General features: G+C 42.7%; 1 protein-coding gene across 2 annotated transcripts in view; it reads left to right on the top strand.

The window, feature by feature from the left end:
- mta1 (metastasis associated 1) overlaps positions 1–21,821 on the top strand; it is a 191,144-nt gene that overhangs the window by 102,250 nt on the left and 67,073 nt on the right. For both annotated transcript variants that reach the window (XM_061969186.2, XM_061969184.2), the window contains exons 6-7: positions 11,648–11,765; positions 17,527–17,629. In XM_061969186.2, coding sequence (XP_061825170.2) covers positions 11,648–11,765; positions 17,527–17,629 — 221 coding nt within the window. The remainder of the gene's footprint in view (positions 1–11,647; positions 11,766–17,526; positions 17,630–21,821) is intronic.

Raw genomic sequence — 21,821 nt, 5'->3', positions numbered from 1 at the left:
AGTGGATCTAACATAATAGTGTGAGAGTCCAGTCCATAGTGGATCTAACATAATAGTGTGAGAGTCCAGTCCATAGTGGATCTAACATAATATTGTGAAAGTCCAGTCCATAGTGGATCTAACATAATAGTGTGAGAGTCCAGTCCATAGTGGATCTAACATAATATTGTGAAAGTCCAGTCCATAGTGGATCTAACATAATAGTGTGTGAGTCCAGTCCATAGTGGATCTAACATAATATTGTGAAAGTCCAGTCCATAGTGGATCTAACATAATAGTGAGAGTCCAGTCCATAGTGGATCTAACATAATAGTGTGAGAGTCCAGTCCATAGTGGATCTAACATAATAGTGAGAGTCCAGTCCATAGTGGATCTAACATAATAGTGTGAGAGTCCAGTCCATAGTGGATCTAACATAATAGTGTTAGAATCCAGTCCATAGTGGATCTAACATAATATTGTGAAAGTCCAGTCCATAGTGGATCTAACATAATAGTGTGAGAGTCCAGTCCATAGTGGATCTAACATAATAGTGTGAGAGTCCAGTCCATAGTGGATCTAACATAATATTGTGAAAGTCCAGTCCATAGTGGATCTAACATAATATTGTGAAAGTCCAGTCCATAGTGGATCTAACATAATAATGTGAGAGTCCAGTCCATAGTGGATCTAACATAATAGTGTGAGAGTCCAGTCCATAGTGGATCTAACATAATAGTGAGAGTCCAGTCCATAGTGGATCTAACATAATAGTGTGAAAGTCCAGTCCATAGTGGATCTAACATAATAGTGTGAGAGTCCAGTCCATAGTGGATCTAACATAATAGTGTGAGAGTCCAGTCCATAGTGGATCTAACATAATAGTGAGAGTCCAGTCCATAGTGGATCTAACATAATAGTGTGAGAGTCCAGTCCATAGTGGATCTAACATAATAGTGTGAGAGTCCAGTCCATAGTGGATCTAACATAATAGTGTGAGAGTCCAGTCCATAGTGGATCTAACATAATAGTGTGAGAGTCCAGTCCATAGTGGATCTAACATAATAGTGAGAGTCCAGTCCATAGTGGATCTAACATAATAGTGTGAGAGTCCAGTCCATAGTGGATCTAACATAATAGTGTGAGAGTCCAGTCCATAGTGGATCTAACATAATAGTGTGAAAGTCCAGTCCATAGTGGATCTAACATAATAGTGTGAGAGTCCAGTCCATAGTGGATCTAACATAATAGTGTGAGAGTCCAGTCCATAGTGGATCTAACATAATATTGTGAAAGTCCAGTCCATAGTGGATCTAACATAATAGTGTGAGAGTCCAGTCCATAGTGGATCTAACATAATAGTGTGAGAGTCCAGTCCATAGTGGATCTAACATAATAGTGAGAGTCCAGTCCATAGTGGATCTAACATAATAGTGTGAGAGTCCAGTCCATAGTGGATCTAACATAATAGTGAGAGTCCAGTCCATAGTGGATCTAACATAATAGTGTGAGAGTCCAGTCCATAGTGGATCTAACATAATAGTGTGAGAGTCCAGTCCATAGTGGATCTAACATAATATTGTGAAAGTCCAGTCCATAGTGGATCTAACATAATATTGTGAAAGTCCAGTCCATAGTGGATCTAACATAATAGTGTGAGAGTCCAGTCCATAGTGGATCTAACATAATAGTGTGAGAGTCCAGTCCATAGTGGATCTAACGTAATATTGTGAAAGTCCAGTCCATAGTGGATCTAACATAATAGTGTGAGAGTCCAGTCCATAGTGGATCTAACATAATAGTGTGAGAGTCCAGTCCATAGTGGATCTAACATAATAGTGTGAGACTCCAGTCCATAGTGGATCTAACATAATAGTGAGAGTCCAGTCCATAGTGGATCTAACATAATAGTGTGAGAGTCCAGTCCATAGTGGATCTAACATAATAGTAAGAGAGTTTTTAAATTAGTTTTAATTTACAGTCATGGAATTGAAAAGTTGCAATCTTACCTCAAATTCCACCTGAAATAGTTACAAAAATAGTCCTCTTTTCACCGGACATGTCCTCTTTTGTGGAGCTGTCAGGGCGGAGTTTCTTAAATGCCTCAAATGTCCGGCATTTTGAGTTAGGGTTGCGTGTATTTTCAATGTACGTTCAGGGTTAAGAAGGGGTTAAAAACAAAACAAACAGCAGCATTGGTGAGGGAGGGGCAGAGACAGAGAGAGAGAGAGAGAGTTATGATAAACGCGCATGCGTCGCCAGGCTTTGCTTTTTATTCATAGATTTATCACATTTCATTTTTTATTATCTATAGCAGGGGTGTCAAAAGTGTGCCCCGGAGGCCATTTGCGGCCCACAGCTAATGTTTTAAAGGCCCACGGCACATTCTAAAAATGCTATTAAAATAAACAAAAACATAACAAAAGTGAAATAAAAAAGCTTAAAGGTTAAATGTAATTTATAAAAAGTTGCAATGTTGACTAATAAAACAAAGCTGTTTTTTTTGTCTTTCAAACTGTCATTGCTCAAAACATAATATTGAATCAAAATCAATGTTATTATGAATTATTGACCTATCCAAGGTTCCCATTACTTCACATCAAATATTCCACTAAGAAAAATATTTTTGGTGGAAGATTTTGCAAATTTGGTAAATAAATAACCCCAAAATGTATATTTTGTTGTTTTCTTACTGTACCGAAAATGAACCGAACCGTGACCTCTAAACCGAGGTACGTACCGAACCGAAATTTTTGCGTACCGTTACACCCCTACTTTGAGGAGACGCTGCCTATTTTTGAGCATGTTGACGTGTTTCCGCTGGTCAATGAAAAATGTAAAAGTCATTGAACAAGCTTAGCAAAAATGAAAGCTCATAAATGGCATTAAAATGCTTTGAATTTGATGTCCAGAGCCATTTCAAAAATGTAACTATTAGCTCGTCACAAGTCGGCGATGGAAGCAGCAGTTGACGGTGCCAATTTTGTTAGGCATGACCAGCCAAGCAACTTCTGCTGTTGCCACGATGCCACCACAACTGGCAGCTGCTGCTACCACTACAGAAAAATAAAAAGATACAAATACATTCTCAGATTAAAGTTTTGTGAGCCAATTCCAATTCACGAAAGATAACAATTAATGTAACTTTTCATCTATTCAAGATTATCATTGTCAAATGCTTTTATATATATATATATATATATATATATATATATATATATATATATATACGTATATATATATAAGGCTCTGGATGCTATGGGGCTGTCTTGGTTGACAAGACTCTGCAGCATCGCGTGGACATCGGGGGCGGTACCTCTGGATTGGCAGACCGGGGTGGTGGTTCCTCTCTTTAAGAAGGGGAACCGGAGGGTGTGTTCCAACTATCGTGGGATCACACTCCTCAGCCTTCCCGGTAAGGTCTATTCAGGTGTACTGGAGAGGAGGCTACGCCGGATAGTCGAACCTCGGATTCAGGAGGAACAGTGTGGTTTTCGTCCTGGTCGTGGAACTGTGGACCAGCTCTATACTCTCGGCAGGGTCCTTGAGGGTGCATGGGAGTTTGCCCAACCAGTCTACATGTGTTTTGTGGACTTGGAGAAGGCATTCGACCGTGTCCCTCGGGAAGTCCTGTGGTGAGTGCTCAGAGAGTATGGGGTATCGGACTGTCTGATTGTGGCAGTCCGCTCCCTGTATGATCAGTGTCAGAGCTTGGTCCGCATTGCCGGTAGTAAGTCGGACACGTTTCCAGTGAGGGTTGGACTCCGCCAAGGCTGCCCTTTGTCACCCATTCTGTTCATAACTTTTATGGACAGAATTTCTAGGCGCAGTCAAGGCGTTGAGGGGATCTGGTTTGGTGGCTGCAGGATTAGGTCTCTGCTTTTTGCAGATGATGTGGTCCTGATGGCTTCATCTGGCCAAGATCTTCAGCTCTCACTGGATCGGTTCGCAGCCGAGTGTGAAGCGACTGGGATGAGAATCAGCACCTCCAAGTCCGAGTCCATGGTTCTCGCCCGGAAAAGGGTGGAGTGCCATCTCCGGGTTGGGCAGGAGATCTTGTCCCAAGTGGAGGAGTTCAAGTACCTCGGAGTCTTGTTCACGAGTGGGGGAAGAGTGGATCGCGAGATCGACAGGCGGATCGGTGCGGCGTCTTCAGTAATGCGGACGCTGTATCGATCCGTTGTGGTGAAGAAGGAGCTGAGCCGGAAGGCAAAGCTCTCAATTTACCGGTCGATCTACGTTCCCATCCTCACCTATGGTCATGAGCTTTGGGTTATGACCGAAAGGACAAGATCACGGGTACAAGCGGCCGAAATGAGTTTCCTCCGCCGGGTGGCGGGGCTCTCCCTTAGAGATAGGGTGAGAAGCTCTGTCATCCGGGGGGAGCTCAAAGTAAAGCCGCTGCTCCTCCACATGGAGAGGAGCCAGATGAGGTGGTTCGGGCATCTGGTCAGGATGCCACCCGAACGCCTCCCTAGGGAGGTGTTTAGGGCACGTCCGACCGGTAGGAGGCCGCGGGGAAGACCCAGGACACGTTGGGAAGACTATGTCTCCCGGCTGGCCTGGGAACGCCTCGGGGTCCCACAGGAAGAGCTGGACGAAGTGGCTGGGGAGAGGGAAGTCTGGGCTTCCCTGCTTAGGCTGCTGCCCCCGCGACCCGACCTCGGATAAGCGGAAGAAGATGGATGGATGGATATATATACCGGTGTATATATATATATATATATATATATATATATATATATATATATATATATATATATATATATATATATATATATATATATATATACACACACACACAGTCGTGGTCAAAAGTTTATATACACTTGTAAAGAACATCATGTCATGGCTGTCTTGCGTTTCCAATAATTTCTACAACTCTTATTTTTTGTGATAGAGTGATTGGAGCACATACTTGTTTGTCTCAATCAATCAATCAATCAATAAATCAATCCCTTTATTGTCATTGTCATAATAACACTCAAGTCATACATGCCAGCCTTCCTCCAGAAAGTCTTGTCTTTGTCCATGTGATGTCAGATGAAACAAAAATGGAGCTGTTTGGCCACAATACCCAGCAATATGTTTGGAGGAGAAAAGGTGAGGCCTTTAATACCAAGAACACCATGCCTACCGTCAAGCATGGTGGTGGTAGTATTATGCTCTGGGCCTGTTTTGCTGCCAATGGAACTGCTGCTTTATAGAGAGTAAATGGGACAATGAAAAAGGAGGATTAGCTCCAAATTCTTTAGGACAAGCTAAAATCATCAGCCCGGCGGTTGGGTCTTGGGTGCAGTTGGGTGTTCCAACAGGACAATGACCCCAAACACACCTCAAAAGTGGTAAAGGAATGGCTAAATCAGGCTAGAATGAAGGTTTTAGAATGGCCTTCCCAAAGTCCTGACTTAAATGTGTGGGCAATGCTGAAGAAGCAAGTCCATGTCAGAAAACCAACAAATTCAGCTGAACTGCACCAATTTTGTCAAGAGGAGTGGTCAAAAATTCAAGCAGAAGCTTGTGGATGGCTACCAAAAGCACCTTATTGCAGGTAAACTTGCCAAGGGACATGTAAGCAAATATTAACATTGCTGTATGTATACTTTTGACCCTCACATTTCCAGTAGAGCCATAATAAATTCATAAAAGAAGCAAACTTCATGAATGTTTTTTGTGACCAACAAGTATGTGCTCCAATCACTACATCACAAAAAAATAAGAGTTGTAGAAATGATTGGTAACTCAAGACAGCCATGACATGATGTATGCAAACTTTTGACCATGCAGTTTTACCTTTCTTTTCTTTTGACAAAATAAGTATTCATCACTTGCAACTCATGTCCTCTGTGTATTTAGTTTATTTTTCCATGTCTCATGACACATTATCTGTATGTAATATTGGCTGCATGTCTGATAGTTGTCTGTGTGCCATGTTGTTCCAGACCACAGCAAACTACCCAGCTTGCAAAGATTGCAATAAATCCATTAGAAGAAGACAGCCTGCCGTTTCCTTTAACTTGGACACACACATCTATACCTTTGGTCATTTCCAGGACTTATCTCACCCTCTGAGAGGTTTTACTACGGTTTTCCAATGTTGTAAAAATGTGTTGAATAAATATTATATTTCAACATCAACAAAGATTTGCGTGAGCCTGCGACACATAGTCATTTTGATAGTAGACTAATATAGCTAATTAGCTACTTACCGTATTTTCCGCACCATAAGGCGCCCTGCCCTGGGTTATAAGCCGCGCCTTCAATGAACGGCATATTTCAAAACTTTGTCCACCTATAAGCCGCCCCGTGTTGTAAGCCGCATCTAACTGCGCTAAAGGAATGTCAAAAAAACAGTCAGATAGGTCAGTCAAACTTTAATAATATATTAAAACCAGCGTGATGTGGGCGCGCATGGAATCGTATATCAACATGGACAGAGCTGCGTGAAAAAAGCCACCCGGCCTCTTCGCGTAAACTTAAACTTACCTTAACCACTCGCTCATCTTTTCTTCATCCATCCCTTCGAGTTAGCTTTCATGATGACGCCGGCTGGAAAGGTCTCTTTTGGCAAGGTCTTCCTTTTGAATATCACCATGGGTGGAAGTTTCTGGCCATTAGCATGGCAAGCTAGAACCACAGTGAAGGATGACTTCTCATTCCCTGTGGTGCGAATATTCACCGTACGTGCTCCCGTTGTATCCACAGTGCGGTTCACAGGAATATCAGTTGCTGTGAAATAGTAATCCGTGTGCGGATGGAGAGATTGCGTCTTTTCATGAACCGGATCCCTGTCGTTTAGTAGGAGCCATTTTGTGGTCTTTACAGATGTAAACACACAAAGGAAATGACACGTACGGTAATATCCGCGCGCTTTTTCTTCTTCTACGCGGGCGGGTGGTTGCTTACAGTAGAAGAAGAAGCGCTTCCTGTTCTATGGGGGCGGGTGCTTACCTTGGCGGTTGCTTGCGTAGAAGAAGAAGCGCTTCCTGTTCTACCGGGGAAAAAGATGGCGGCTGTTTACCGAAGTTGCGAGACCGAAACTTTATGAAAATGAATCTTAATATTTATCCATATATAAAGCGCACCGGGTTATAAGGCGCACTGTCAGCTTTTGAGAAAATTTGTGGTTTTTAGGTGCGCCTTATAGTGCGGAAAATACGGTACATCATGTGTTGCCATCATTATAACACTTATATAAGTATTTTAATTTTTTGCAGCTTCAGACAGATTACCTTCTTGTATTTGTGGTCCAATATGGCTTTTTCACATACCTGCCAACTACTCCGGTTTTTCCGTAATTAGTACGGTTTTCATCAACCTATTCCGGGTTACGGTTGCAGTGATAAAAAATACGGTTTTTCATTAATTAAAAATTTTTTTTTTTTTTAAAGTTTTATTCACGAAATCGCGTAACAACAATGACAATCCACACTGCTTCCCGTAACTTCCTATCGAGCCATTCCGAATGCCATGCGCGAGACTATTTATAGCACGGCTGCCAAGCACGAGGCACCAGTTGCCATTGTTTCCAAACGAGCGAACGATCATGGAATCAGCCGGAGAAAAATCGCAAACGAGTCTTAAACCGAAAAGAAAACTGCAGTCATTCCGTGAAGAATATTCAAAAGCCTATCCGGGAATAATTATCCGTTCCAAAAAGGGTGAAAACTACGCGAATTGCACCTTGTGCAGACAAGATTTTTCGATCGGACACGGAGGAATTAGCGATGTAAAAGACCACGTTGGGACAAAAAAACACAAGTCTAATGCCGTTGCTAAATTTGGATTTTAGCCACAAAAAGGTAATGACACCAATGTTATCTATTGGAATTGTTTAGTACTGTTATACTGTTAAAAGTGTTTATACTATTTATGCTTTCAAGTCCAAGTTGAAGAAATCTTGTTAAATGTTGACAGCATAACTACCAAAATACAGAAGTATGTCCTTAATATTTTTGCAGTGCTATTTCTGTTGAAAAGTTAAAATGATTACCGTATTTTCCGCACCATAAGGCGCCCTGGGTTATAAGCCGCGCCTTCAATGAACGGCATATTTCAAAACTTTGTCCACCTATAAGCCGCCCCGTGTTGTAAGCCGCATCTAACTGCGCTAAAGGAATGTCAAAAAAAACAGTCAGATAGGTCAGTCAAACTTTAATAATATATTAAAACCAGCGTGATGTGGGCGCGCATAAAATCGTATATCAACATGGACAGAGCTGCGTGAAAAAAGCCACCCGGCCTCTTCGCGTAAACTTAAACTTACCTTAACCACTCGCTCATCTTTTCTTCATCCATCCCTTCGAGTTAGCTTTTATGATGACGCCGGCTGGAAAGGTCTCTTTTGGCAAGGTCTTCCTTTTGAATATCACCATGGGTGGAAGTTTCTGGCCATTAGCATGGCAAGCTAGAACCACAGTGAAGGATGACTTCTCATTCCCTGTGGTGCGAATATTCACCGTACGTGCTCTTGTTGTATCCACAGTGCGGTTCACAGGAATATCAGTTGCTGTGAAATAGTAATCCGTGTGCGGATGGAGAGATTGCGTCTTTTCATGAACCGGATCCCTGTCGCTTAGTAGGAGCCATTTTGTGGTCTTTACAGATGTAAACACACAAAGGAAATATCCGCGCGCTTTTTCTTCTTCTACGCGGGCGGGTGGTTGCTTACAGTAGAAGAAGAAGCGCTTCCTGTTCTATGGGGGCGGGTGCTTACCCTGGCGGTTGCTTGCGTAGAAGAAGAAGCGCTTCCTGTTCTACCGGGAAAAAAGATGGCGGCTGTTTACCGTAGTTACGAGACCGAAACTTTATGAAAATGAATCTTAATATTTATCCATATATAAAGCGCACCGGGTTATAAGGCGCACTGTCAGCTTTTGAGAAAATTTGTGGTTTTTAGGTGCGCCTTATAGTGCGGAAAATACGGTACATCATGTGTTGCCATCATTATAACACTTGTATAAGTATTTTAATTTTTTGCAGCTCCAGACAGATTACCTTCTTGTATTTGTGGTCCAATATGGCTCTTTCACATACCTGCCAACTACTCCGGTTTTCCCGTAATTAGTACGGTTTTCATCAACCTATTCCGGGTTACGGTTGCAGTGATAAAAAATACGGTTTTTCATTAATTAAATTTTTTTTTTTTTTTTTTAAGTTTTATTCACGAAATCGCGTAACAACAATGACAATCCACACTGCTTCCCGTAACTTCCTATCGAGCCATTCCGAATGCCATGCGCGAGGCTATTTATAGCACCGCTGCCAAGCACGAGGCACCAGTTGCCATTGTTTCCAAACGAGCGAACGATCATGGAATCAGCCGGAGAAAAATCGCAAACGAGTCTTAAACCGAAAAGAAAACTGCAGTCATTCCGTGAAGAATATTCAAAAGCCTATCCGGGAATAATTATCCGTTCCAAAAAGGGTGAAAACTACGCGAATTGCACCTTGTGCAGACAAGATTTTTCGATCGGACACGGAGGAATTAGCCATGTAAAAGACCACGTTGGGACAAAAAAACACAAGTCTAATGCCGTTGCTAGCGAGAAAGGTATCCTCACTTGCTTATTAGCAAGGATGTAAAGAAAGAACTTGAGGAAGAATTCATCACCTTCCAGTGTGATCCTCTTACCCCTGCAGATCAATCTGATAGAATAAATTTGGATTTTAGCCACAAAAAGGTAATGACACCAATGTTATCTATTGGAATTGTTTAGTACTGTTATACTGTTAAAAGTGTTTATACTATTTATGCTTTCAAGTCCAAGTTGAAGAAATCTTGTTAAATGTTGACAGCATAACTACCAAAATGCAGAAGTATGTCCTTAATATTTTTGCAGTGCTATTTCTGTTGAAAAGTTCAAATGATTACCGTATTTTCCGCAACATAAGGCGCCCTGGGTTATAAGCCGCGCCTTCAATGAACGGCATATTTCAAAACTTTGTCCACCTATAAGCCGCCCCGTGTTGTAAGCCGCATCTAACTGCGCTAAAGGAATGTCAAAAAAACAGTCAGATAGGTCAGTCAAACTTTAATAATATATTAAAACCAGCGTGATGTGGGCGCGCATGGAATCGTACATCAACATGGACGGAGCTGCGTGAAAAAAGCCACCCGGCCTCTTCGCGTAAACTTAAACTTACCTTAACCACTCGCTCATCTTTTCTTCATCCATCCCTTCGAGTTAGCTTTTATGATGACGCCGGCTGGAAAGGTCTCTTTTGGCAAGGTCTTCCTTTTGAATATCACCATGGGTGGAAGTTTCTGGCCATTAGCATGGCAAGCTAGAACCACAGTGAAGGATGACTTCTCATTCCCTGTGGTGCGAATATTCACCGTACGTGCTCCCGTTGTATCCACAGTGCGGTTCACAGGAATATCAGTTGCTGTGAAATAGTAATCCGTGTGCGGATGGAGAGATTGCGTCTTTTCATGAACCGGATCCCTGTCGTTTAGTAGGAGCCATTTTGTGGTCTTTACAGATGTAAACACACAAAGGAAATGAAACGTACGGTAATATCCGCGCGCTTTTTCTTCTTCTACGCGGGCGGGTGGTTGCTTACAGTAGAAGAAGAAGCGCTTCCTGTTCTACGGGGGCGGGTGCTTACCTTGGCGGTTGCTTGCGTAGAAGAAGAAGCGCTTCCTGTTCTACCGGGAAAAAAGATGGCGGCTGTTTACCGTAGTTACGAGACCGAAACTTTATGAAAATGAATCTTAATATTTATCCATATATAAAGCGCACCGGGTTATAAGGCGCACTGTCAGCTTTTGAGAAAATTTGTGGTTTTTAGGTGCGCCTTATAGTGCGGAAAATACGGTACATTAGAGATGTGATGTGCCACTTTTCAAGTGTCTGATGGCTTAAATTAATTTTCATTCATTTTTCATATTTTGAATTCTTTTGAAAGGCTTACAAAAAAACTACATTTGAATTGTAATTCCATGCTATTGACAGGACTATTAATTCTAATGAAGTTAGCTTACCATGTTTACAGTATGATAATTGTGATAGAAATGTGAATTTTAGGCACAGAATATTTTTTTACAATTGAACAAGGCAGTAGATTATACAAGCTTGGACAGAAAGTTAATAATGACACCAATTTTTTTTTTTTATGGAATTGTTTAGTACTGTTTTACCATTTGTTTACTGTAAAAAGTGTTTATACTTTCAATGAACAAATTGAAGTCTTGTGAAAGGTTGACAGGATAACTGGCATTAACTGTCAAAATAATTTCAAACTATTGAAGTTAGCTTACAGAATAAACATGTCAATCAACCCATATGATTTTTGCTGTAATATTTTTGTTTTGAAAAGTCACTGTGACTGATAGAAAAGTGATGGTTTTAGCAACATTTTAACATGTCTGAATGCTAATAATCATTTTGCGTCGGGGGGCGAAGCCTCAACCCCCCACCAGGACTTTGTCCTGGACCTACCGGGGCCTGCGGCCCCTGGACCCTGGCTACTAGGTTTTTCTGATTTCAAAAGTTGGCAGGTATGCTTTCATATTTTGGGTTGCCGACCCCTGAATGAAAAGTTGAACAGGCCTGTTGTTAGGGAACCACACTGCGTGAGCTTTCCTAGCTAGTTATACTGTACCATTGCAATAGTAACCGACTTTGGTGTGCAGCCACTCTATGACTCGGTGTGTTCTTCCCAGGATGCCTTCTTCTACTCGCTGGTGTACGACCCTCAGCAGAAGACGCTGCTGGCCGACAAGGGGGAGATCCGAGTCGGGAACAAGTATCAAGCTGACATCACTGACCTCCTGAATGAGGGTGGGTGTGTTTTTTTTGAGACTTTTATTAGTAGGTTGCACAGTGAAGTACATATTCCGTACAATTGACCACTAAATGGTAACACCCGAATACGTTTTTCAACTTGTTTAAGTCGGGGTCCACTTAAATTGATTCTTGATACAGATATATACTATCAGATATATACTATCATCATAATACAGTGCTCTTTGGTTTTGTATAGACTTGCTCCAGAGCCTTGTAGTAGAGCTGGACAACGAATCAAATGTCGATTTCAATTACGGCTTCTTACGATCATTAGGAATATTATAATCATGAAAAACGTGCATGCAAATTTCTGAGCTTGAAACGGATGAAGAGCAAATGAGTACCAAAAAAAAAAAAGACCACGTCTACCAGAAGTTTTGGATCTCACCATGATTGCCACAAGGGCTGTGAATCTTTTTTGTGTCTCACGATTCGATTCAATATCGATTCTTGGGGTCACGATTCGATTCAAAATCGATTTTTTTGCGATTCAAAAACGATATTTTCCCGATTCAAAAGGATTGTCTATTCATTCAATACATAGGATTTCAGCAGGATCTACCCCAGTCTGCTGACATGCAAGCAAAAAATAATATGAACAATTATAGGCCAATTCCAATTTTACCAACATTTTCAAAAATATTTGAGAAAGTGGTCTACAACCGACTGAATGGCCATCCATCCATCCATCTTCTTCCGCTTATCCGAGGTCGGGTCGCGGGGGCAGCAGCCTAAGCAGGGAAGCCCAGACTTCCCTCTCCCCAGCCACTTCGTCCAGCTCTTCCTGTGGGACCCCGAGGCGTTCCCAGGCCAGCCGGGAGACATAGTCTTCCCAACGTGTCCTGGGTCTTCCCCGCGGCCTCCTACCGGTCGGACGTGCCCTAAACACCTCCCTAGGGAGGCGTTCGGGTGGCATCCTGACCAGATGCCCGAACCACCTCATCTGGCTCCTCTCCATGTGGAGGAGCAGCGGCTTTACTTTGAGCTCCCCCCGGATGGCAGAGCTTCTCACCCTATCTCTAAGGGAGAGCCCCGCCACCCGGCGGAGGAAACTCATTTCGGCCGCTTGTACCCGTGATCTTGTCCTTTCGGTCATAACCCAAAGCTCATGACCATAGGTGAGGATGGGAACGTAGATCGACCGGTAAATTGAGAGCTTTGCCTTCCGGCTCAGCTCCTTCTTCACCACAACGGATCGATACAGCGTCCGCATTACTGAAGACGCCGCACCGATCCGCCTGTCGATCTCACGATCCACTCTTCCCTCACTTGTGAACAAGACTGAATGGCTTTCTGGAAAAACTAAATATCCTTGTCCCCTCCCAATATGGTTTTCGTAAAAAAAGCACCACCTGTATGGCTATACTCGACCTTTTGGAAAAGGTCAATGACTCTATTGAAGAAGGAAAATGCGGTATTGGCATTTTTTTGGATCTATCCAAGGCCTTTGACACAATAGACTTTGAGATCTTATTGTATAAGCTATATCACTATGGTGTCAGAGGGGTACCTCTCGATTGGTTCCGCTCTTACCTATACTGAAGGCAGCAATGTGTATGCGTCAATGATCACAATTCACCCTGTATGACCAGAAATTATGGGGTTCCCCAGGGATCCATCTTGGGGCCTCTCCTTTTTATCCTATATATAAATGATTTTGTAAACTCCTCCGAAACTTTTCATAAAATAATTTTTGCTGACTGTACAAATTTGTTTACCTCACACAGGAGCCTACACGATCTACAAGTACCGTATTTTCCGCACAATAAGGCGCCCTGGGTTAAAAGCCGCGCCTTCAATGAACGGCATATTTCAAAACTTTGTCCACCTATAAGCCACCCGGCCTCTTCGCGTAAACTTAAACTTACCTTAACCACTCGCTCATCTTTTCTTCATCCATCCCTTCGAGTTAGCTTTTTATGATGACGCCGGCTGGAAAGGTCTCTTTTGGCAAGGTCTTCCTTTTGAATATCACCATGGGTGGAAGTTTCATTAGCATGGCAAGCTAGAACCACAGTGAAGGATGACTTCTCATTCCCTGTGGTGCGAATATTCACCGTACGTGCTCCCGTTGTATCCACGGTGCGTTTCACAGGAATATCAGTTGCTGTGAAATAGTAATCCGTGTGTGGATGGAGAGATTGCGTCTTTTCATGAACCGGATCCCTGACGCTTAGTAGGAGCCATTTTGTGGTCTTTACAGATGTAAACACACAAAGGAAATGAAACGTACGGTGATATCCGCGCGCTTTTTCTTCTTCTACGCGGGCGGGTGGTTGCTTACAGTAGAAGAAGAAGCGCTTCCTGTTCTATGGGGGCGGGTGCTTACCTTGGCGGTTGCTTGCGTAGAAGAAGAAGCGCTTCCTGTTCTACCGGGAAAAAAGATGGCGGCTGTTTACCGAAGTTGCGAGATCGAAACTTTATGAAAATGAATCTTAATATTTATCCATATATAAAGCGCACCGGGTTAAAAGGCGCACTGTCAGCTTTTGAGAAAATTTGTGGTTTTTAGGTGCGGCTAATAGTGCGGAAAATACGGTAACTGTCAATTCAGAGCTTGTGAAAGTAGATTCCTGGTTCAAATGCAATAAGCTCTCACTTAATGTAAATAAAACAAATTTTATTCTATTTCGTTCTAATAAAAAACGGACAAATACTGAGCACTGCCATATCAACATCAATGGGCAGGAAATACAGAGAGTGTACTCCACAAAATTCCTGGGGGTCATCATTGACGATTACCTCAAATGTCACATTAGCCATCTGTTAAACAAATTATCCAAATATGTTGGCCTGTTCTTTCACCTTCGTCATTATCTTCCTCTTTATGCTCTACTCACCCTATATAAAACTCTCTTTGAAGCACATCTAAACTACTGTCATGTCATCTGGTCTAACACCTTCCCAACCTACCTCCACAAATTAGAATCCATGCAAAAGAAAATGATACGGGCCCTGTCATGGTCCAAGTTTAATGCCCCCACTCCACATCTATTCCATAATTATCATCTCTTAAGACTGACAGAGTTCAATATTTATCAAAATGCTTGTTTAACCTATCAAGTCATTTACAGGCTGAATTTAAGGCTCTGCAGCTTGGTTCCTATCTACCATCCCCAGCATGCCCACAACACTCCTAACTTAGATTTGATATCAGGGAAACATCGTTTACTGGATTGTACCGCTCGAAGTGTTGTATGCAGGGGACCAAAGATTTGGAACCGGCTTAATGAGAGCCTCAAGATGCTGTATCCATTCTCCAACTTCAAAAATAAACTAAAAACTTATCTATTAACCACCTATACTTAATGCCTCATGTGGGGTAGACTACTGTTGGGTTTTGCATGGTTGAATGAATGTATGTATGTATGTGTATGCTTGCTTTAGTACTATTATCTTGTGTTAATCATATAGCGTTGTTTTTTGTTGTTGTACTTGCTACCATGTTCCATCATTCCATGTATATACTATCCTCTGGACCCCCTGTCAAAAGCTTCTTCTAGCTTATTTGGGGGACCCTTTCACGTACCAACATCTTTAAATGATGATATTTCACTACTATTGTATTTGTTATATGGTATTGTGAATAAAACGTGAATAATAATAATAAAAAGCAGAGTAGTAGATTTGTGTAAAAAGCTGTTATAATTGTAAAGGACAATGTTTTATCAACTGATTGCAATAATGTACATTTGTTTTAACTATTAAATGAACCAAAAATATGACTTATTTTATCTTTGTGAAAATATTGGACACAGTGTGTTGTCAAGCTTATGAGATGCGATGCAAGTGTAAGCCACTGTGACACTATTGTTCTTTTCTTTTTTTATTATAAATGTCTAATGACAAAGCTTAACCTATTGTGACTATAACAATCTACAAGGTTAATGTAGGTTGCTTCTCTTTCTCCCCCTCCATTTTTCTGCATTCTTTCGTATCAAGTTATCATTACGTATATGTATTGTTGCATTTAAACAACTGTATTGTTGATAATAAAGGTAAATTATTGGTATTGTTCATTATCAATAGCGCTATTTCTATTGGTATTTGTATTGATCCATTTGTAGTGTAATAATGCTCATTGTCATTTCTGTATTATTATTTTTTTTTCGCTAACTGCTTATTTGCTATTACCGTATTTTCCGCACCATAAGGCGCCCTGGGTTATAAGCCGCGCCTTCAATGAACGGCATATTTCAAAACTTTGTCCACCTATAAGCCGCCCCGTGTTATAAGCCGCATCTAACTGCGCTAAAGGAATGTCAAAAAAACAGTCAGATAGGTCAGTCAAACTTTAATAATATATTAAAAACCAGCGTGATGTGGGCGCGCATGGAGTCGTATATCAACATGGACGGAGCTGCGTGAAAAAAGCCACCCGGCCTCTTCGCGTAAACTTCCCTTAACCACTCGCTCATCTTTTCTTCATCCATCCATCCCTTCGAGTTAGCTTTTATGATGACGCCGGCTGGAAAGGTCTCTTTTGGCAAGGTCTTCCTTTTGAATATCACCATGGGTGGAAGTTTCTGGCCATTAGCATGGCAAGCTAGAACCACAGTGAAGGATGACTTCTCATTCCCTGTGGTGCGAATATTCACCGTACGTGCTCCCGTTGTATCCACAGTGCGGTTCACAGGAATATCAAAAGTCAGTGGAACCTCGTCCATGTTGATAATGTTCTCTGGCCGGATCTTTTTTTCAGCTATCTTGTTTTTACAATATGCACGGAAAGTAGCCAGCTTTTCTCGAAAGTCTTTAGGCAGTTGCTGTGAAATAGTGGTCCGTGTGGGGATGGAGAGATTGCGTCTTTTCATGAACCGGAAACCTGTCGCTTAGTAGGAGCCATTTTGTGGTCTTTACAGATGTAAACACACAAAGGAAATGAAACGTAATATCCGCGCGCTTCTTCTTCTTCTACGGGGGCGGGTGGTTACAGTAGAAGAAGAAGCGCTTCCTCTTCTATGGGGGCGGGTGCTTACATTGGCGGTTGCTTGCGTAGAAGAAGAAGCACTTCCGCTTCTACGGGGAAAAAAGATGGCGGCTGTTTACCGTAGTTGCGAGACCGAAACTTTATGAAAATGAATCTTAATATTAATCCATATATAAAGCGCACCGGGTTATAAGCCGCACTGTCAGCTTTTGAGTAAATTTGTGGTTTTTAGGTGCGGCTAATAGTGCGGAAAATACGGTACTTTGTTTTAGCAATCAAGAATATTTTAGTTGTTTTTATCCTTCTTTGTGGGGACATTGTTGATTGTCATGTCATGTTCGGATGTACATTGTGGACGCCGTCTTTGCTCCACAGTAAGTCTTTGCTGTCGTCCAGCATTCTGTTTTTGTTTACTTTGTAGCCAGTTCAGTTTTAGTTTCGTTCTGCATTGCCTTCCCTAAGCTTCAATGCCTTTTCTTAGGAGGCACTCACCTTTGGTTTATTTTTGGTTCAAGCACGAGATACATTTTTACCTGCACACTGCCTCCCGCTGTTTCCGACATCTACAAAGCAATTAGCTACATGCTGCCACCTACTGATATGGAAGAGTATTACACGGTTACTCTGCTGACAGCACCGACACTCAACAACAACACATCATTTGCAGACTATAATTACTGCTTTGCAAAAAATATTTTTAACCCAAATAGGTGACATTAGATCATCTCCCACGGCACACCAGACTGTGGTTGAAAAACACTGGTCCAGCCCGATGTTGTAGATATAATTGAGTAACACAATTGCATCTTGTTCATGTGTGTGTAGGCGAGGAAGACGTCAGAGATCTGGAGAAACTGGAAGAGAAAATCTGGGATCCCAGCAGCTCACTGACGGAGAAACAGATCGATCAGTTCTTAGTCGTCGCTCGGTAAGACTAATTATCTTCAATATATACAAGTTATATGTCAAGCTGGCTATTGGATCTCTTTTCCATCAGCAACATAGTACAACTATACAATGTTTTTGTTATGTGTAATATGAGTGTGAACAACAGTGGAACCTCGATTTACAAACTTAATTGAAGGTTTCCGTGGGTCATTAAAAAGCATTAAAAGTCACTAAATGGTTTTTGTGAAAATGAAGGCCTTAATTGTGAGGGTTTGCTGGGAACGTCTGGCAGAGTCTTCTGTCAGAGAGAGTTTCAATTCTCACCTCCGGAAGAACTTTGAACATGTCACGAGGGAGGTGCTGGACATTGAGTCCGAGTGGACCATGTCCCGCACCTCTATTGTCGAGGCAGCTGATTGGAGCTGTGGCCGCAAGGTAGTTGGTGCCTGTCGGGGCGGTAATCCTAGAACCCGTTGGTGGACGCCGGCGGTGAGGGATGCCGTCAAGCTGAAGAAGGAGTCCTATCGGGTTCTTTTGGCTCATAGGACTCCTGAGGCAGCGGACAGGTACCGACAGGCCAAGCGGTCTGCGACTTCAGCGGTCGCAGAGGCAAAAACTCGGACATGGGAGGAGTTCGGGGAAGCCATGGAAAACGACTTCCGGACGGCTTCGAAGCGATTCTGGACCACCATCCGCCGCCTCAGGAAGGGGAAGCAGTGCACTGTCAACACCGTGTATGGTGAGGATGGTGTTCTGCTGACCTCGACTGCGGATGTTGTGGATCGGTGGAGAGAATACTTCGAAGACCTCCTCAATCCCACCAACACGTCTTCCTATGAGGAAGCAGTGCCTGGGGAATCTGTGGTGGGCTCTTCTATTTCTGGGGCTGAGGTTGCTGAGGTAGTTAAAAAGCTCCTCGGTGGCAAGGCCCCGGGGGTGGATGAGATCCGCCCGGAGTTCCTTAAGGCTCTGGATGCTGTGGGGCTGTCTTGGTTGACAAGACTCTGCAGCATCGCGTGGACATCGGGGGCGGTACCTCTGGATTGGAAGACCGGGGTGGTGGTTCCTCTCTTTAAGAAGGGGAACCGGAGGGTGTGTTCTAACTATCGTGGGATCACACTCCTCAGCCTTCCCGGTAAGGTCTATTCAGGTGTACTGGAGAGGAGGCTACGCCGGATAGTCGAACCTCGGATTCAGGAGGAACAGTGTGGTTTACGTCCTGGTCGTGGAACTGTGGACCAGCTCTATACTCTCGGCAGGGTCCTTGAGGGTGCATGGGAGTTTGCCCAACCAGTCTACATGTGCTTTGTGGACTTGGAGAAGGCATTCGACCGTGTCCCTCGGGAAGTCCTGTGGGGAGTGCTCAGAGAGTATGGGGTATCGGACTGTCTGATTTTGGCGGTCCGCTCCCTGTGTGATCAGTGTCAGAGCTTGGTCCGCATTGCCGGCAGTAAGTCGGACACGTTTCCAGTGAGGGTTGGACTCCGCCAAGGCTGCCCTTTGTCACCAATTCTGTTCATAACTTTTATGGACAGAATTTCTAGGCGCAGTCAAGGCGTTGAGGGGATTTGGTTTGGTGGCTGCAGGATTAGGTCTCTGCTTTTTGCAGATGATGTGGTCCTGATGGCTTCATCTGGCCAGGATCTTCAGCTCTCGCTGGATCGGTTCGCAGCCGAGTGTGAAGCGACTAGGATGAGAATCAGCACCTCCAAGTCCGAGTCCATGGTTCTCGCCCGGAAAAGGGTGGAGTGCCATCTCCGGGTTGGGGAGGAGACCCTGCCCCAAGTGGAGGAGTTCAAGTACCTCGGAGTCTTGTTCACGAGTGAGGGAAGAGTGGATCGTGAGATCGACAGGCGGATCGGTGCGGCGTCTTCAGTAATGCGGACGCTGTATCGATCCGTTGTGGTGAAGAAGGAGCTGAGCCGGAAGGCAAAGCTCTCAATTTACCGGTCGATCTACGTTCCCATCCTCACCTATGGTCATGAGCTTTGGGTTATGACCGAAAGGACAAGATCACGGGTACAAGCGGCCGAAATGAGTTTCCTCCGCCGGGTGGCAGGGCTCTCCCTTAGAGATAGGGTGAGAAGCTCTGTCATCCGGGGGGAGCTCAAAGTAAAGCCGCTGCTCCTCCACATCGAGAGGAGCCAGATGAGGTGGTTTGGGCATCTGGTCAGGATGCCACCCGATCGCCTCCCTCGGGAGGTGTTTAGGGCACGTCCGACCAGTAGGAGGCCACGGGGAAGACCCAGGACACGTTGGGAAGACTATGTCTCCCGGCTGGCCTGGGAACGCCTCGGGATCCCACGGGAGGAGCTGGACGAAGTGGCTGGGGAGAGGGAAGTCTGGGCTTCCCTGCTTAGGCTGCTGCCCCCCCGACCCGACCTCGGATAAGCGGAAAAAGATGGATGGAAGGCCTTAAATGGCATTAAAAAAAATAGCTTATTCTAACAGAATACACCTCGCTCGTTGCGACTCACTCACTGACTGCTAAATAGCGAAAGATAGGAGGGAAAAAAGATGATTATAATGCCAAAATGTCCCTGTGTGGGAATATTTCATCTTCAAACTGAATTAGCAACATGAGCCCATCAAGAGCAAATATGCAGTGATGGCATTGGCAACAAAAAGACAACAAAACAAACCACTCAACCCAGTTTTTCTAAATGGGGAATAAACTGCACTTTTTATTTAAGTGTCATTTTGGCTGACAGCGATTGAGAGTCCATTTTATCTTTAACTTTGTTTACCTATTTAGAACAATTTGTTGACCTTCCAATCACAATAGTAAAAAATACTACAGTAATGAACAACACGTTTATTGTGTTTGAAAGGGCCACTGGCATAGTTTAGTTATACATCATGATTACGTTTCTTTTTAATCTGGTCACAATGCTTGAATCTCGAAATCAACTTTCAGATGATACTTTAAAAAAAAATTTTTTTGTAAACCCTTTTTGTCAAATAAAAACTTTTTTTTTTTTTTTGGGCTAATACAAATATGCAATATTTCCCCAAAAAAATATTTCAAAGTGGAATATTTAATTTAATTGGAGCCTTGAATAGGTCAACAATAACATTGATTATGATTCATTATTATTTTTGAGCAATGACAGTTATAAAGAAAATTGCATGTTTGCTCTTTTATTCCACTTCTTATGTTTTTTGTCATTGCATTTTTAGAATGTGTCGCGGGCCGTTAAAAAATTAGCTGCGGGCCACAAACGGTCCCAGGGCAACAATTTGGACACGTTAGATTGGATCAGGGGTGCTCATTACGTCGATCGCGAGCTACCGGTCGATCTCGGAGGGTGTGTCAGTCGATCACCAGCCAGCCATTAAAAAAATAATCCTAAAAATGAGCGATCATAAATCTTCACTATGACGTCACTTTCGTCACTTGATTGACATTCACGGCACCCGAGGGTCTTCTGAGATGACGCTGGCTGCTGCCAGCTCATTAAAATTACGACAGGAAGGCGAGAAACACTTTATTTCAACAGACTCTGGCGCCGTACCTGTCGTCAAAACTCCAAAGACCGACTGCACAGTTGCACAGTTGCGCTAACAAAACGAGTCTCAGAAAGCTGGCGTGCACAAGCTAGCAAGCTACGGAGTTTGCCGACAATGTATTTCTTGTAAAGTGTATACAAAGGAGTACGGAAGCTGGACAAATAAGATGCCAAAAACCAACCACTTTCATGTGGTATTGGACAGAAAGGAGGACTTTTTTCTCCTCCATTCGAAAATGCGGACGTTTTTAGCACCACTGTCTGATTCCAATCAATGCAAGTCATCACAATCAGGTAATACACCAACTTATATTCTTGTCTTCATGAAAGAAAGGAATCTATATGTGTTAAACATGCCTGTATTATCTTTAAACACCTTTAACTTGTTAACAATATTAACTATGTGTTAAACATGCTTGTATTATCTTTAAACACCTTTAACTTGTTAACAATATTAACTATATGTGTTAAACATGCTTGTATTATCTTTAAACACCTTTAACTTATTAGAAATATTAATTATATGTATTAAACATGCTTGCATTATCTTTAAACACCTTTAACTTGTTAACAATATTAACTATATGTATTAAACATACTTGTATTATCATTAAACACCTTTAATTTATTAACAATATTAACTATGTGTTAAACATGATTGCATTATCATTAAACACCTTTAATTTATTAACAATATTAACTATGTGTTAAACATGCTTGCAT

Source organism: Nerophis lumbriciformis, linkage group LG08, assembly GCF_033978685.3.
Source record: "Nerophis lumbriciformis linkage group LG08, RoL_Nlum_v2.1, whole genome shotgun sequence".
Taxonomy (NCBI): domain Eukaryota; kingdom Metazoa; phylum Chordata; class Actinopteri; order Syngnathiformes; family Syngnathidae; genus Nerophis; species Nerophis lumbriciformis.
This window is presented reverse-complemented; position numbering and strand designations above follow the sequence as displayed.